Source organism: Colias croceus, chromosome 29, assembly GCF_905220415.1.
Source record: "Colias croceus chromosome 29, ilColCroc2.1".
Lineage (NCBI taxonomy): Eukaryota > Metazoa > Arthropoda > Insecta > Lepidoptera > Pieridae > Colias > Colias croceus.
The window spans coordinates 45,305-64,653 of NC_059565.1; the positions used below are offsets into that span (position 1 = coordinate 45,305).

Genomic DNA, 19,349 nt, shown 5'->3' on the forward strand with positions numbered 1-19,349 from the left:
TTACTTTTAATGCAATAATTAATGCATATTATGTATTTGTAAATCATGATCAAGTAATAAATATCGTGTTGAGAAGTGACTACAGAGTACTTATGTTTGTGATAGTTTGTGAGACGCGACTTTTGTATAAGTTATGGAATATAATAAATTGTTTTAAATTACCTAATGATGTTTCATTTATAATATATTCATCTATAGTACGACAGAATTACCCTGAGACTCCCTGTAAAAAACAATTGCTTTTAAGGATTGCGAACCCAAAAGGAAAAAACGGAACCCTTAGTAGTTACACTTTGTTGTCCGTCTGTCTGTCAAGTCCCATTAATAGCTGCTTATAAAGCTATGAAAAAATCACTCTTATAAACCAACGCAATCAAATGATACAGCCATTTACTGTAAATTTTCGAAAGTTTCAACACAAGCAATTAATTAAGCAAGGCAAAAGCAACAGAGTACTTCCCGTGGACATTTATTTATTTATTTATTCAATTTAATACACACAACAGGCCACGATCTTGCCGGGTCCATAGGCGCCACATCAATTATTTTACGAGCAGATCGCAGCCCAACAAAATGTGTACAATTACAATACTAAAACGGGATACAGTTTAAAGTTATCTAAAGCGTATTACAATAAATTCATATTTAAAAATTCGATAATTCAATATTACATGTATGAAAGAAAGACAATAAAAATAATGGTTACATTACACAATACATTACAACAAAACTAGGACATCATTTCAAGATTCGACAGACATGTTCTTTGAATATGTTCTTGGTTGTACAACTTGGTAGGTAGTTATCGTTCAGATCCATATGCAATAAATTCTGGTATCAGTCAAGGCAACCCTCGGTCCTACTCAATTTCTGGTAAGGATCAACGATCTTCCAGATGTTATTAGTTCTTACCAGTGTCTTACGTTTGCCGACGATCTAAAATTATACTTGGCTTAAGGTGATTGCTACGATCTGTTCCCAGCCAATGTCCCGCTAGATGGCGCTGAATTCTACATTTCTAGTTTATTTGAGTTTTTGCGTAATTGGAAAAGATTAAGGTCGTAGGAATAGTCATGGCGATTACTGAATATTATATTTTATTTAAATATGTCATATCATTGCCATAAAATCCACCCAATTCGGTAAAACCATGCGTTTTAACATCTGTCATTGCATACAGGGTCGTTTACACACACAGACGTATACAAAAATGATAAAGATTGAACTCTAGATGGCGTGAATGTAAAACAAGTTTGGCGTGTATGTATTTGAGTAGTTAGTAGCATATTATATTCTGAATTTCTGATCCATGCCTATTCACTCAAAACTACCTAATAACACTAATGATTTGTAACAGTAAATTATTTCAATAGGTAGGTATTTGAACATTTCCCAACAAGACGTAAGAATAATTATTCGTAGGTATACAAGATACAATAACAAATCTAATACACTATTTATTATTTTATTATTTACTAGCGGTCCGCCCCGGCTTCGCCCGTGGTACATGTTTACGTTTTCTCTCCATAAGAAGTAAGAACCATCCTCGTACTTCAAGGAATATAATAAAAAAAGAATTATCGAAATCGGTTCAGCCGTTCTCGAGTTATGCGCTTACCAACACATTTTGCGATTCATTTTTATATTAGACTAGCGGTCCGCCCCGGCTTCGCCCGTGGTACATGTTTACGTTTTCTCTACATAAGAACCATCCTCGTACTTCAAGGAATATAATAAAAAAAGAATTATCGAAATCGGTTCAGCCGTTCTCGAGTTATGCGCTTACCAACACATTTTGCGATTCATTTATATATATATAAGATTATGTGAAAATAACCAGGAAGGTGAAAAACATATTTACGAAAACATAGTAACATATGGCTGTCGCTACAATAATAATTATATTTCAATTTTATCTTTTTATACCTAGTAGAACTGGCCGACGAATAAAAAAAATCGTATTAGAATACAATATATTACGGAACAAAAAAAGGATTGTAACTGAATTAGGTAGGTATGTTTGTTTCTGGGCGCACCGTTTTCGACGACGCGACGCGACGCGCGACGTAAGCGTATAGGTATAGGTACCTACTTTGCTAAAACAAACTAATAAAATTGTGTGTCTGTCTGAAAATTCGGAAAAGCATATTTTGCAAGTTTGTGATTACTTTGATAGTTTACCGATTTATAATAATTGTAATTGTAATTGTATAATATATAATTTGCAATGTGGTGAAATTTCATAAAAATCACGGGCCAATTTTTTGTTTTGAATCCCACCGAAAATATAATTGCGTTATTAGAATAATTAATTACTATACCTACCCACGATCAATTATTACAATATAGTCTCAAATGCATACTAGAGAAATATTGCAATTTGATTCAATTAAAATGCATAGCATACAAAAATAAATTCACAACACAAGAAATTCCGCGCGCAAATCATAGCGCGTGTCAATGAAATCAAGAATGTTTTATATCAAGCCGACGCGGACGAGCGACGACGCGACGCCGAACAAAAGTACCTACGACGGACGACCACGCTTCGAGTTGCCAAACACACAGCCAAACAACAATAATGAGTAATAAATTGTTTACAAAAAAAACAAGTTTTCCATTTTTCTGTATGAGTAGACAGAACTTCAAAACGCCACCTGCTACGGTTTATATTATGAACGATGGTTATAAAAATAAAAGTTATATTTGTTGGTGTAAACTATTTTATTGATCAATAATTTTGGAATTTAAAACTGTCAACATTGATTACAATAAAACGCAGTTTTATTTTATTACACTATTGTTTTTTTATCAAAACATGTATTTGAAGTACCATATAATATTATGCTGATCCAAGCATTTTCACTCAAAACTAATATCACTAATGATTTGTAAAAGTAAATTATTTCAATATACATTTCATAACCAACAAGTAAGAATAATTATTATTATTCCTACCTACAACAACAAACCTAAAACACTATTTACTATGGGAAAATAACCAGGAAGGTGAAAAACATTATATTATTATTTACGATTTCGACGCACTCGACTTTTAGTAAAATATAGGTAGTAGGTAAACATAATATTATGGTTTTGATTTTTGCTACTAGTATAAGAAAACTGCGTGTTCAAACTACTTGTTTGTCTGTCTGAAAATTCGGAAGTACTTTGGTAGTTTACCGATTTATAATAATATTGTATATATCGTTGTTTAAAAAATATTCAAACACAATAAAATATGATATACTGATTTATCACTGGTTTCAGTGATGAACTGATGAGTCAATGTTAGCCACTATACTTTCGTCATACGTGTGTTATGTGTATGATTGATGTGATTTGCAACGTGGTGATATTTCAGAAAAATCACGGGTCAAATTGTCCCACCGAAAATATAACTGCGTTATAAGAATAACTATACCTACGATAAATTATACATAATACAATATAGTCTCAAATGCATACTAGTGAAATATTTTATTTGAATCAATAAAATAAAAAAAAAATAAAAAATAATAATAATACAAAAATAAATTCACAACACAAGAAAATCCGCGCGCAAATCATAGCGCGTGACAATGAAATCAAGAACTTTCGAGCCGACGCGGACGCGACGCGGACGACGAAGGAGCCTAACAAAAGTACCTACAATCATAGGCGGCTCGTGACAAAATTGTATGGCCGTGTTCACTTGAAATAAAACAACGAAAATAGGTACCTACAATAGCGTTAGCAGTACAAAAAAAATGAGCACCACATTATAAATGTCTATTTAATATTTATACACTAAAAATTATAGAGTATTTCAAAACGAATTCAATTATTATTTAGCAATAATTAGAAAATCCCCGAATTTGCATTCGTGATCGTATTCATAGTGTTTGTCTACACTAATATTATAAAGAGGAAAACTTTGTTTGTTTGTTTGATTGTAATGAATAGGCTCATAAACTACTGGACATTTTACCAATGTTTGCAAGTTTGTGATTACTTTGATAGTTTACCGATTTATAATAATTGTATACTTATATCATTGTTTAAAAATATTCAAACACAATATGATATAGGTACTGATTTATCACTGGTTTCAGTGATGAACTGATGAGTCAATGTTAGCCACAATACTAATCACTTTCGTCATACATGTGTATGAACTATGATTGATGTGATTTGCAATGTGGTGAAATTTCATAAAAATCACGGGCCAATTTTTTGTTTTGAATCCCACCGAAAATACATATATTACTAATTGCGTTATTAGAATAATTAATTACTATACCCACGATCAATTATTACAATTTACAATATAGTCTCAAATGCATACTAGAGAAACATTGCAATTTGAATCAATTAAAATGCATAGCATACAAAAATAAATTCACAACACAAGAAATTCCGCGCGCAAATCATAGCGCGTGTCAATGAAATCAAGAATGTAATTTATATCAAGCCGACGACGACGCCGAACTAAAGTACCTACAGTACCATTTACCTTCAGTGTACAATACAGTTTACAGACCTACGACGGACGAACAATAATGAGTAATAAATTGTTTACAAAAAAAAACATAGTTTCTAAGGTCATTAGTTTTATTTTATTTTATTGTTATTTTCTTTGAACGATTGGAAATGAAATTACTCAATTTTTACATAGAACTTTGATTTATTAGAATTATGCTCATTATGTATAAGATAACGAACGCGAATGCACGACATCTAGCGCGTCTTATGTCTAAACATCGCCTTTCGTTTAGACATTGACGCGCTAGATCTGTAATAAGTATATAGTCTATGCGCTAGATGTCGTGCTTTATGTCGTGTTTCGCTTGGCAAAAGTCACGCACACTACTGTAGAAGTGTCAAATTTTTCCGGTATTTTACTGTTGTTTTTCTAAGTAAATATTGTAAATTATTGATTAAAAAGGTCGAACGCGCACACATTTCATTATAGAGAAGTGATAAAATGATTAGTTTTAAAGAAATAGTGTCTGTGTTAAGTGTTTAGAGGTAATCAAAAATGTATGGAGGGACGGTCGGAACATCCACCTTAATAGGAAGAATTAAGGATTGTTAGATGTTTGAATGCTATAAAAGTTAAAACTAAATGTCAAGGATGAATATTTTTAGTGCTTTTAGAAACACAGACAGAGAGATCGAAACATAAAAATTAATGGGTACTAATGTTATAATATGAACAATGGGTGTACAATAAAATAACCAGTTTTAAGTAAAATTTTATTATTTACACAAAACATACTTTCTATGTTATTTATTTACAAATTACACATTGTAATGAGTTAAAAATATAAAATGGCAACAATTAATAATTTTTAAACAAAAAATAAATGTGATGATTAATTGCAGATTGGTAGATAACATACGAAATAATGAGAAATAAAACAATACTCAATATGAGAATATTAAAATTATGTTGTTTTTACCTTTTATTTTTAAAGTTGTTAACATAAAATAACACAAAGATTATATAGGAGGTATACCTTTAATTTGGGCTATTTATAGCGCCAAATTAAAGATTTTTTACATAATATATTTATTGTCTATTAGTGCTGATTTACACAGGGTCAGTAACTGACTACAAATTCGAGGCAAATCAATGCTGACCCGAAAAAAAACCCTGTGTAAACAGATTTGAAGTGAGTACACAGGCTTAAAGTCAATGTAAACAGTTAAAGTCAGTCGCGGCGCCGAAGTCTACTGACCCTGTGTAAATCAGCACTTATGTACAATGAATCACTCACAGCTTTAAACTTAAAATTAATTATATACCTACTTTCGGCTTTGTATATTTTAGTTTTTACACTGTATGATCAAACAGCAACAAAATAATATAACAGCATGGCTTTATGTTAATTATAAATCACAATAAAAATTAAATCAAATATAAAACTAAATATAGGTGACTTATGACTTCATAAAAATATGGATGAGTTTGACTTTATTGCATAAAAGAGTAAATTTAGAGGGATATGTGGTATATTTTCATATCTCTTTATTACAATTATTTTGTTATTTTCGCGATTTCGTATCAAAAATAATTGTTGTTATACCAAAGTGAATATAAAATATAAAACCAAACATGTGAAAAACATCAAATAAACTGTAATGAGCGATAATGCGACTTTTAGTATTTTTCTGAATTAGAGAGCAATCTTTTTCATGTAGCAACATAAACTTATATTCAACGTATTGCTTATAAATTTCTATTTTATCTTTACAATGCTACCTACACCCCACTCGTCACTGCAAATTCTCACTCATTTTAATTGTGTCCAGTAACATCGGCAAGGGAACTTTCAATGATTCAATTTTATCATCACTAACGATAGTCACATCAGTTTTAATTTCACTGTGGTACCGTTTCACATGAATATCGAGTAGCGAGCGTCTCACCGACATATATTTGCAATACGCACACTTAAAAGGTTTATTTCCTGTGTGTATCGCTTCGTGACACAATAAACTTTCTTTCCTCGCAGCTTTATAATCACAGTAACTGCATTTCAAGCCTTTACCCATGTGCATTACTGAATAATGCTTCTGTAAGTCGTACTTTTGCTTGCAAGAGTATGTACACATTGAGCATTTGAACGTGTAGTGGCATTTCTGGTGCATGGCGTGTTGGCACTTGAAGAATGTAACAAAATCACATGCGGTACAGGTTAATACTTTATCCGATTTACTTCTTTTGTTGTGTAGAGCGATTTGGTCCTTAGTTTTGGTGGAAAAATCGCAGTTACAACACTTGTATGGACGGTTCTGACTGCCCGTGTGATGGCGTTGAAAGTGACGTTGAACGGCTGCTTTGAATTTGGACGTATAGTTACACATTAAGCACATGAATGGCCGCTCTTTATCATCTGACTCTAGAACTTGAATACTGTTCCAGTCGAGGCAGTTGGGATCTATTAAATACTGGTCCTTTGAGGTTTCGTGATCTTCTTGGTATGGCATTTCATGGTCGATTTCTGTTTGAGGTGGAGGCTTGGCCGTTTCTTGTTCGATTTGTAGTGACTTGTTTTTATAGATCTCACCAAAATGCCTCTGTCTGTGTTTCTTCGATTCACACATGTACATAGTTTCGAATTCACAGTAATCACACTTTATTATGTCCTTCTGCAAGCTTCGTTGCTTGTGCGTGTTCAACCGCCACTTTATCTTAGTTGAAAAATCGCACAAATCACATTTATTAGCACCTTCTGATACTTCATTATGTATTTTTGCTAAGTGCCTTGTTATGTGTCCCTCGAACTTTGTAACAAAGGGACACTTATCACACTTGAAGTAAACCCCTTCGTTGTGTATTTTCCCATGCTTTATGAAGTTATGTCTGTAGGCTGTCTGATAGTCACATTTCGGGCATTTGTGCTGTTTCTCTAGCTTGTGTTTACGTTTATGAGCATTTAAATTCCATCGGTAAAATGTAACATATTCACAATCTTCGAAATCACACTTGTATTTGGCTATGGCACGTTTCTCGTCGACAGATAGTTGATGCCTCATTTTGCGATGTCGGTTAAGTGCTGTAGGGTATTTCGTGGTGTATCCGCAGTGATCGCAACTCAACGGGTTTTCGTCTCTGTGACTTATTATGTGAAATTTCAAACAGTTTTTATGTTGTGTCGTGTAGTCGCACTCTTCACATGATAATAGTGGCTTTTTATTCTTTTTTGAGCGCTTCTTTACCTTGCTGAAAATGAAATCGTGTTTTATTAATATTAATCAAAATTTAATTATTCTTTGGCTGGTAACTAAACTTTTATCCAATTCAATATCAGACCTTCGACTTTATATTATATACTTAAATTTTAACTCTTGTATAATATTCCAATTAATAATTTTTGAAGTTATAGTAATTAGACTGACAGACTACTGGGCTACTGAAATATTACTATGATGCTGTTCTATAAATTCACTAAAAATTCATCATATAAAGTTCATAATAAGTAGCATACTCACACAACAGGCTCTGCATTGTTCTCGGAGCCCGACTGCCCCCCCTCCACCTCCCCCACTTCCACCTTCACCCACACACTCGCAAACATGTTGGTGACCCCCCCCCTCCTCTGGCTCACTTGTTATGAGGTTACGCTCTTCAGAATCTGACATTTTCTGGAAGAATAGATGAATTTTATTGGAAATGGTGAAAGAAAACATGAATGTTATGTTTAAATAAAAAAATAAAGAGATGTTTTCTTACGTAAATGGATTATAATTATCTGTTAAGAATAGGGCATGCACCCGGGTTTACCCGGTTCCGAAAAACCCGGGTAAACCCGGGTTTTTTGGTGATCTTGAGAACCGGGTCTGAATAGTATGAAACCCGGTTCTCCCGGTTCCGACCAAAGTATTAAAATATAAAGTATTATTTATATTTTGCTGCATTATTTTAACAAATTTATTCTATCTGGCAACGTCAGACTCACGTGCATCACGAATTTTCGTGCCATGCCTCAAGCGTGGCTCTGATTGGTTGTCTAACCTTAGATGTTATAAGTTTCCTACGGGTGTATTTACAAAAAAAAAATTGGCTTCAAAAATGACAAAAATTAGGCTACTGAACCGATTTGTAAAGCTGTTGATTTTACTGTTTCATATAATGATCCAGTCATGTTTTTGTTTTTGATATTATCAAGCTGAAATTTATATGGAATACCGAATACTCAAGTCTTCGGTCCCTTGATGTTGTGAAAAAGTCAAACTCACAAGGCAACGCATCAAAAGATACGGCCGTAAATGCTGAAAATTTTCGCAAATTTCGATATTCGCATGGGACTCAAAACCTACAGGGTACTTCTCATGAACACAGAGCCTTTAAATTTGGTAAAAGTAACGTCTTATAACACAGATAATATTGCTAGAAACATAAATTTTAAAGTTACAACATTATAAAAAATAGGTTTGTTCGGAGCCCTCGGAGCGCGAGTCCGACTCGCACTTGGCCGGTTTTTTGCTTTACAGTTTGTAGTTAATGGTTTACGTTTATATGTGATATTATGATAACAAGGTACTTTTATAAGACTGATAAATGAAGAGAAGTGTTGAAATTTTTTTTCTTTATTAATTTAATAAAATAAGACACAAGCCGCGTAAAATAAAAGGCCCATCAGGTACTTTTACAGTTACTTTTGTTTAATTTCGTATTTTTTTCCGAGGATTTGTTTATTATTATAAAAGAACCGGGTAACCCGGTTCTACCCGATTCTGAGCTCGATTTGGAACCGGGTTTCAGAAACTTGGAACCGGACTCGGTTCTGCATGCCCTAGTTAAGAATTTACAAATATTTGAAAAACATTGATTGTGAAGTAGGATTTGAACCTACATCTAATGCTGTAGAGAAAAGAATCAAGTATACATTAAATTAATTCTTTTCAACATCTGAGAAACTAGTTTAGAACTTCTAGTACCTATAACGTCATAGAATCTGGTTTTGTATAGGTCAGGTACATTATTATTGTGAGCATGATTTTATTTTACAGATAAAGTAATGTGACCTTGTAGATAAAAAGCTCTAAAGAGTAAGTATTGAAGAAAGTATGAAAGAAATCACCAAGATGTTCATAAACTCGAACTTTAGTCGGCACAGATTTATAACTTTTACAATAAATAACATTATTTATGATAACAAAGTTAACTAATATAGACATCCAGGAATTGTATACTTTTACATATATTATTTGTGCTTTAAAATACTGTAGAGTGTAGATACTAATACCAGTGCCGATTTTGAAGTATTTAAGTAGGTATGTACCTAGTAATTCCTATAACTAATATTTTCATATATATTTTATGAATTGGTTGTTTTGTTATTTCAATGAATTTCTGTACCTTGAACGTAGTGAAGGACGAATTTGAATAATTGTTATATATAATAAGCATGCTGAATCTTAATTTTGAATATCTTTATTATGTTTATGAAATTACCTGTTTACAGTCGGCGTAAACTAAATAATTTTATCGTAACATTTATCCATCAACTGAGACGTTTCAAGGTGTTATCTGGTTTCCTATTTCGTTGGCAGACGTTTGAGATAGTTTGAGATACAACCACGCAAAATATAAAGCTTCATCTATAGGTTATTAATTACAAAACAAAAAGATAAAAGTAGGTACCTATTGTAGATACCCACTCAAATTCCGATGAATTTATTTTATGAAAAAAATCAATCATGGCTATGATGCGTTCTGAATGATGACCTTTGAGTTGATTACAAACACAACAAACATTTATTTTGTATTCTTGTTTATATGTAATCAATTATATTTATGTAATTAATAAAAAGAAAAATAAGCGATAACTGTAATATTTATAATAAATTTCATTTCGTTTACTTTGAGAGAATAAATATATATTTTGAGCGGGATATCTTGAAATTTCCGACACTATCCGAAATTGGAACACATCTTCGCAAATGTCAAAAATATGTCAAAATGTAGTACGTTCAGTGCCATCTATACAAATTAAGTCGTTAACCACTCAAGTGCGGGAGCCATTTTGCAAAAATCGGGAAATGTGCGGAACCGGCTCCCGGTGCCGCCGCAAATGGGGTTTTTGGCGGTCCAATATTTTTATAAAGTCGATTAACTCAGATTCCTATAACAATAGCACATTTCCAAGTATTTAAATTCATAGATAATAAAATAGTCTATGCCTTGTCAAAACATGGTAACATTTAAATTAATAAAACAACTTGTAAGTCAAAGCAAATGTACCCTTGTAATTTTTGTTACATTTTGTCTGCTAATAAAAAATTAAAACAGCTGTTCAGTGAGATTTTAATATATATTGATCCTTTGTTACACTCTTCTTACGAGAAAATAAAAACATCATACTCTCCCATACATTTTTTTTACACATTCCCTGTTTATTTTTTTGTACAAAAAACTACCTACTCAATGTGTCATCAAAAGTGGGCCACTTAAATCATGTGGTTATGTTGTTATCTTGATTTATAGCTAGCCTGTTTTTTCCTTAACATGTCATATAAGTTAGAAAGAGGAAGGTTATTAGACCGTTTTATAAAGCGAACGCAAAACCCCTGTCTGTGGATCGACCGGGAGCCGGTCGCAACGCACCAGCCCCTGTATGTGGATCGACCGGCTCCCGGTCGTTCAGCACTTGAGTGGATAAAATTTGCTTTAAACATAATGTACAGATTAATCGATAGTAATTAAATTATATTTTAGATTGCAATTCAATTTTTTTAATAAAAGGTGCGAACTATCTATCCTAACAATATGTATAATTAATAATAAATTATCTGTGTATACCTATCATTTTTCAAATGTCAACAAAGCGGAACAGCTGATAAGTTGTCAATTATATTGTAATGTAAATTGTAATTCTCTCACTTCTCAATTGTAAATAAATAAATCTGAAATAAATAAAAAGAGAAATAATATAAAATGTATACCGAAGTGGATGTTTTTGTGTCGAACTACACACTTATAGACCCAGAGATATATCAGTTATGGATAGAGGGATGTTCATGTAAGTTATTTTTCAGGTTTTATCTTATAAAGATAAATTGCAATTAATCAACTTTCGTAATCATATTCTTATTTGTATTCTAAGATTTATCAATCAGACAATCACTCGATTGATATAGATTTATTTGCTAGATCTTAGTTCAATACAATGTTATTATTAGTAGATAAATTTCTTTGCAATGGGACAGAGATTCTCAAACTTATTTGACCATAGTCCATAGCCCACCTAAATTGTTGTTTTAATTACATACCTTTATTATAAATTACTAGCTGTGCCGCGCAGTTTCACCCGCGTGGCTCCGCTGCAGTTGGTGCGTGATAATATATAGCCTATAAGAGCCTATATTACTCGTGGATAATGTAGCTTTCGAATGGTGAAAGTATTTTTAAAATCGGTCCAGTAGTTTATGAGCCTATTCATTACAATCAAACAAACAAAGTTTTCCTCTTTATAATATTAGTGTAGAAGTGTAGATAAATCTTAAACTGTGTATGTACATAGCTTCAAGCTTGACATATATTATAGTCCTGTTAATATGTATAATAATGTAATTTCCAGCAAGTGAAGCAGTGTCGACGCTCCACCAGCGCGCCGCGGTGAAGCAGACCGGCGCCACTGTGGAGCTTATAGCTAGCGATGTGCTCGACCATTATAGGTATGTGTATGAAACTAATGAATTTGTGTTTTGATGAAATCTATCATATTGTAATATGTGTGTATAAATGGTCATTTTGAATTTTTCCACAGTTGTGTACAAAGTGTATAGTAATTTTTTATAGTTTATAATTTACTAGCTTTCCACACGCGGCTTGGCCCGCTATGTCTTATAATAAATTATACACGAAAACCATTCTCTAGAATCTATCTATTATAAAAACACACCAAAATCCGTTGCATAGTTTTAAAGATTTAAGCATAGATAGGGACAGAGAAAGCAACTTTGTTTTATACTATGTAGTGATAATTAGTTGAAAAACTTAAAAATATCTGCATTTATTGGGTTCAAATCTTACCATGTTACTAAGACATACTTTTAACAAATTACAATGCCGACAGTCATAGAGTTTTGGTAACAAAAAGCAATATGTAACTTGGTTAAAATCTTGATTTTTAAATACTTATACAAATTTATCTTTCACAGGACATTTGCCTTGTTGGAGCGTCTACTCACAGTGCCGTCGAAACTGTCAGAGCAGATGATCTTCCAGATAGATGAGCCCACTAAACAGATGCTTATTGAGAAGTAAGTTAAATTAATAATAGTTGAAAAATATATAAATGAGATATTTAAAACTTTTTCAGAGAAAATAACTGGAATGCAGTGTTCCCTTTATTCCTACTTAGCAAGTAAGAGGTGTTCTCTTACTCGAGATGTTGCTATGGCAATACTTACCTGTATGGAATGTATAAAATGCATTTTTTTTAAACCCATCCTAGGACTAGCTTCGGATTATTCAGAAGATACTTTAGACGCGACGTTTTTGTGATCGACAGGATGATTCCCAATTTGAAGAATCCTACTAATATTATAAATGCGAATGTTTGTGAGGATGTGTGTGTGTGTGTTTGTTACTCTTTCACGCAAATTCTACAGAACCGATTGTAATGAAATTTAGCACACATATAGAGGGTAGCTTGGATTAACACATAGGATAGGTTTTATCCCGGAAATCTCACGGGAACGGGAACTATGCGGGTTTTCATTTAAAAACGCGGGCAAAGCCGCGGGCTAAAATCTATTATTTTTATAATCCATTTTATTGTATGAATTTCCAGATACTATGAATTGGACGATGCTGTGATACGAGAACTACTCGGAAGGAAGCTATCGTCGCGGCACAGAAAGGATTTAGATGAGGTGAGCGGAATTTAGTTTTATAGTGTTGTTTATTCCTTTTGTAGATGTTCATTTATTTATTTGACATTTTTTTGTAACACACTGATAATTAGAAATGGTTAATTGGCTGTGTTGAATTTTGTTATATTATTTTTATCACTAAAATAATAACCTCGCTAAGTACAGTTATACAAATGGGTGTCCCACAAGGTTCTGTTCTAGGTCAATTTTAATTTTTCATATACATATTTTAATGATATCATTACAACGGTTTTCCCGGTGCTATTATGAAATTTTATTATTTACATTGAAATAATGCAATAAAGAGAGAGATGTGTTAGTTCACACGGCTGATGGTTTCATCGAGAACTTATCAGTGAGTTCCTAAAGATGAGTACACTAACCTATTTCAATGGCTGGGAGCTGACTACCAAATACTGACACTAAATTCATGTTAGTACGATATATGAATAGTTTTTTCGTAATTCATGTCAGACGAATTCGTTACGGTTCGGTTTTTTATGCACAGACTTATACCATGTATAAAAATTAGTGATTACTAAGCATTTTGTTTTAAAGTTTTTCTAGTTATTGATGCATCCTTAAGGCGTTTAAATGCTTGTAGTAGCAAATGTATGACACTGATTTTAAAGTAGTTACACGTTAAATTATTAATTTCTTGATTAATAATAATTTTAAGTATACTTAAGAGGGCTTATTCAATTTAACGCAAGTCAAAATCTCCGCGATCTATTACGATAGATCGCGGCTTGCGCTATCCTTTTACTATGAACAGCATAGGTCCACAGGAGAGCGCCGAGCAACATGTCCTCTCTCTGGAAAGGCTCGCTGCCGACTGATTTTAATCGGGTCGCGCGCAGTGTTTTATAGTACTTTAAAAAAAATTGTAGAAAAATAATAGAGGTACCTTAGTTGATTTTTTAAATTTTATCTTATAAGTAAGACGTTCTTTTATTGCAATATGTAAAAATTATATTAAACTAAGTCAAATATCTTGCTGAAAATAATCATTTTGTCGACTATAATTTCTAAAAAAATTCACATTGTTCGGATTTTAATTTCGTAAGTTAGGAGTACAAAATAAAAAAATCTTTTAACTAACTATTTTAATAAGGATTTTTGCAGTTAGTTAAAAAAAATTGTGTGTTAGATCTGTCAGCGATTTCAGATATTTTTAGCTTCGAAATTGACACTAAAAGCGAAATCAAGTAATCATCGGCTCAGTTATCTTGATGGTATTCACAAATACTGTATTAATTGAAAAAAACTCTTAACTAACTATATAGACAATAAAATTTCCTAAAATTATTAGTAATTCATATGTTTGTAAGATAAGTGGTTGATGGACAATCTGGTTTGAAAAATCACATATTTGAGCCAAACAGCGCACGGACCGCGTACACGGCCTTAATTATAGATAACATTAATAAAAAATAAAATATTTATATTGTAATTAAATTATCTGTTATGTTCATAAATAATTCTATTTAATTTCGGGAACTATTGTAAATGCTTTGTACACCTTTTATTGATAAGTGCATAATTTTAATTAATTAATAACGTTAATTATATCGTTGTCAAATGTATATATTTATTGTTGGTGTGCCAACTTAAAATAAATAAATAAAAGTAAAATAAAGCCGCAATCGCTCGCGTAGGTGTCGGACCGTTCTGGCGCGCCGCTGCGCTGCTGCCGGCGGCAGTTCGACAACGTGCGGCGCGTGTTCAAGGCGGTCGAGGAGATGCCCGGCAGCGTCGTCGCCAACGTGCGCGCCACCTTCCTCATCTCCGAGCCGCTCGCCAGGTGACGCGCGCACACACACGCACACACACACACACGTACACACACACACACGCACACACACACACACACACACACACACACACACACACACATACACACACTTGCAAAATTAAAACTCTTTTATGAATCGTCAAAAATAAAAAATTACCAAATTTAGGTCAGAAAACAGTTTCTCAAGATGAGAACCGGCAATAAACTCCGTAGTTGCTCTCTGCGCGTACGCACACACACACATATGTAACACGTCTAGATAATCTATACTAATATTATAAAGCTGAAGAGTTTGTTTGTTTGTTTGAACGCGCTAATCTCGAGAACCATTGATCCGATTTGAAAAATTCAATCGGTGTTAGATAGCTCATTTATCGAGGAAGGCGATAGGCTATATATCATCACGCTACGATCAACAGGAGTGGAGCCACGGGGGTGAAACCGCGCGGAGCAGCTAGTGATAATATTATAAAATACATTTCCAGAAAGTACGGCGCCGTGGTGTTCCTCGCGTGTATGCGCTTCGAGACGACGAAGAGGAAACTGCAGTATTTGTCGTTCAACGACTTCTTCCATTGCGCACAGGTTACTTACTTGTTTATAATCTAACTGAATAATGAATATTGATTATATTGAGTGTTACATGTACATTGCTTTCGTCACTTGCTTTGATCTCAATCCTAATGTTACTATTCCAAAAGTGTTTTAGTAGCCATTGAATCGTTTAATAGTGGCCAGCGACATTCACTAGACACATTTTTTCAAATATTTTTGATCACCACTAGCCGTGGTCACTTATTTAAATGACATTAAACATTCGTATTCTAATTTAAATCGGTTAATATGTCTAAAAAAATAACGTGAACAGGCGATAATGGGCAGCTGGACGTACAGTTGCACGGGCCCGGAGTACTACGACACGGAGATGGACCGCGAGTTCCTGCTCGAGCTGCGCGACCTGCGCATACTGCTCGACAAGGAGAAGGAGCACAAGCAGTACGTGCCACTGACTGACCGACTGACCGACTGACCGACTGACCGACTGACCGACTGACTGACTGACTGACTGACTGACTGACGAATAGAAAAGTAATCTATTCGTCAGTCAGTCAGTTCGTCAACTAATAGAATAGAAAGATATGATCATCGATTACAATAACAACGTTTACAAAATTCATAAATGCATGATGTTTTGGTCCCCAAGTAAATCCCCAATCTTGGTAAAAATAATTAAAATAAATGTATTTCTTAATTTTTTATTAAACCAGCCACTATAATAAACCTTTAAAAATATATTTGTAATTTTCAGTTTGATCTGCATGCGGTTGAAACCGAAGCTGTTGGAAAAGTCATATCAGGAACTGGAACTTAATTTTAGGTAACATAATGTTATGGCTTCGCTCGTGTGGTCAAATACAATTATCGAACATATCTCGTTACTAGCTGCGCTTCGCGGTTACACCCGCGTGGCTCCGCTCCTGTTGATCTTACCGAAATGATGCCTATAGCCTTCCTCGATAAATGGGCTATCTAACCCCGAATGAATTTTCCGAATCGGACCAGTAGTTCTTGAGAGCAGCGCGTTCAAACAAACAAACTCTTCAGTATAAAAAAAACTATTTCTCCGTCTGTTTATTTTGTTAGAGCCACCTATCGGAACTTATAAATTTGGACTCTTGTGAATGAGATGTTTTACTGCGGTAAAGAGTAGCATATGATATCTTCTACTATCACTAGCTTCCTATCTCTAGACCTAAATAATAAATTTTTAACCGACTTCAAACAAAAAGGAGGAGGTTATCAATTCGGCCGGTATATTTTTTTTTTTTTTTTTTATGTATGTACACCGATTACTCCGAGGTTTCTGAACCGATTTACGTGATTCTTTTTTTGTTCGATGCGGGATGGTGTCGAATTGGTCCCATAAAAATTTTATTCGAATAGACCCAGTAGTTTTTATTTTATGAGCATTTTTGTCTGTAGGTATTTGTAAATTTTGTAAGTGCAAGTTTGAAGTCGGTTGTTTTTAACGCAGTTATCACTTGTGTATGTTACAGATTGTACACACGTGCACTGGTGGGTGTTGCGGTGAACTTGCATCGCGCGAGGGAACTGCGCTCGCTGTTCGTAGATCTGCTTGAGAGGTGACTCAGTATATATAGTTGTATCTGGATAAGTTATTATTTTAGTCCGTGCAATAATCTGTACAAAACATTTTGTATCAAATCTATTCTTTAGTAGTGTGAAAAAGTACTTCTTCACTTTCTGACTTAATAATATTGACATAAAAAAGATATTTCTCTGTCTGTTTATTTTGTTAGTTTTAGGGCCGATTTTTCAATGCTCGGATAAAACTTATTCGTCGAATAATGTGTAAAACTACCATTTTAAAAACGTACTCTAATTGCTCGTATTTGACAGTTTACGTGACATTTTAATATTAACGTGTAATACTTTATTGGACGGATAAGTTTTATCCAAGCATTGAAAAATCGGCCCTTAATGTATTTTATTGTGTTCTTGAAATAAACATTTATCTATCTAGCTTAATTATTATATTTATAAATTGAATACTATTGAAATGAGAATAAAAGAAAACTAAAACCAAGTGGAAAGAATAAAAGTAAAGGACCTCGATTGCTGAAATTTCCAATGTAATGACCACAGATGTATAGAGCCGCTGCGTCTGGGCAGTTGGCCGAAGACCGACCTGGCGCAGTTCCTCTGTGCGTACGAACAGTGCGCTCTGCAGATGGATGTGCTTAGGTGTGTACATATTGTATTTATAATAATTTATTAAGCTATTGCATAGCTTCTATCGCGGGCCTTGAGCGCGGGGATCGTATCCAGAAATTCCGTAACGAAAAAACCTCACGCTCCCCACTCCTTGGGGCGGAGGTGTGGCTTGAAGGCATAGCATGCAATAGCGCAACCGCCCCACTCCCCGAGTTACACACGTATTTTTTTTTTTTTATTAATTAGGGTCGTCTGCAGTAGGAGGTGTTTCTTGTATGCCAATGCACGTGGAGACAAAACTATCAAATATCATTAAAATCGAGAGCGACACAACAGTGTCGCTCTCGATTTATAAGGGAAGTAATTAACCCCACTGTTTTACACATTATGAATATAGAACTTAAAAAAGTTGTGCAATTTTATTAAAGATACGTTTTTCTCGAAAAACGCAGGTTCGAATCCTGTTTGACGATGAAATTTTACAATTATCAAAATATCTCGAATATGAAAACATTGATTTATAACCTAAGACATTATCAGCAAGTTGTGTTATCGGTCCTTATGGGTTTATAATAAAAAATCATATTATTAGATCTAACATATTAAGGTTTTTAACAAATATGTCTGTCCCCAGGGAAGCGGACCTCAAGTCGGTGTGGGAGCGCTACATGCGTGTAGTGAGTCAGTGCTTACTCACGATGTATCACACGTAGTGTTAAATACACAGACAGACGGACAGGTTTTGCGTGTTTTGTATTTGTGTCGCGTAGGTATATGGATGATTTTGTTGAGAATTTCATTGACCAAACCTAACAAATATGATGAAATAAAAATAAATACTAAGAGAATATACATTTGTTATATGTTTGTTATAGACGAATACACATTAAAATAAACAACAAAGGTAATGAACTATGTTTGTGCACTAATTAGGCCTGCCATTCAGTGTAAGATGACTGATTTGTCAGTGGATGCTAGTGAATAGAATCATTTCGTTGTTTTTGTTAGGTTCAGTTTTGTTAAAAATGTCATAAGAAGTATTAGAGCTAGCGCGCAAGAGCAACTTTTGTCTCGTTCACTATTGAGTCTCTCCCATCAACTCTATGGGGAGTTGCGTCGCTACGTGCGCGCACTTTCTTACTAGCCCATAGGCCGGTTGCAGAGCTTGACCGACCGTCAGTGCGTACGTCAGTCGCGCTTGTCATATGTATGGAAATTCATAAAACCGTTCATAGCTAGACCGACCATACGCACGCGTATTGTCATGCGCATTAGTGTCATAGTCATACACATTGTTGATGCGTATCGTCAGGACCGACGGTACGCACTGACGGTCTGAAGCTCTGCAACCAGCCTATGGGCTAGTAAGAAATTGCGCGCACGTAGCGACGCAACTCCCCATGTTGCTCGTGTGCGCTAGCTCTTTATAAGTCAATAAGCAATTAAA

The 19,349-nt window shown here is 34.1% G+C and overlaps 2 protein-coding genes across 2 annotated transcripts; one reads left to right on the forward strand and one right to left on the reverse strand.

Moving 5' to 3' along the window:
• Positions 1-5,279: 5,279 nt before the first annotated feature.
• LOC123704248 (zinc finger protein 761-like) lies at positions 5,280-8,057 on the reverse strand (the record flags this gene model as incomplete). The annotated part of the gene is made up of 2 exons (XM_045652556.1): positions 5,280-7,711; positions 7,981-8,057. Coding segments are annotated over 2 exons (1,527 nt in total), but the record flags the coding sequence as incomplete, so codon positions are not given.
• Positions 8,058-11,308: 3,251 nt separating this feature from the next.
• LOC123704326 (acidic fibroblast growth factor intracellular-binding protein) lies at positions 11,309-19,002 on the forward strand. Its single transcript, XM_045652659.1, has 11 exons — positions 11,309-11,513; positions 12,072-12,168; positions 12,655-12,756; positions 13,290-13,371; positions 15,030-15,175; positions 15,652-15,751; positions 16,035-16,162; positions 16,476-16,544; positions 17,224-17,310; positions 17,834-17,932; positions 18,537-19,002. The coding sequence occupies exons 1-11, from the start codon at positions 11,429-11,431 to the stop codon at positions 18,613-18,615; spliced, it is 1,074 nt and encodes a 357-aa protein (XP_045508615.1). The 5' UTR covers positions 11,309-11,428; the 3' UTR covers positions 18,616-19,002.
• Positions 19,003-19,349: the final 347 nt, after the last annotated feature.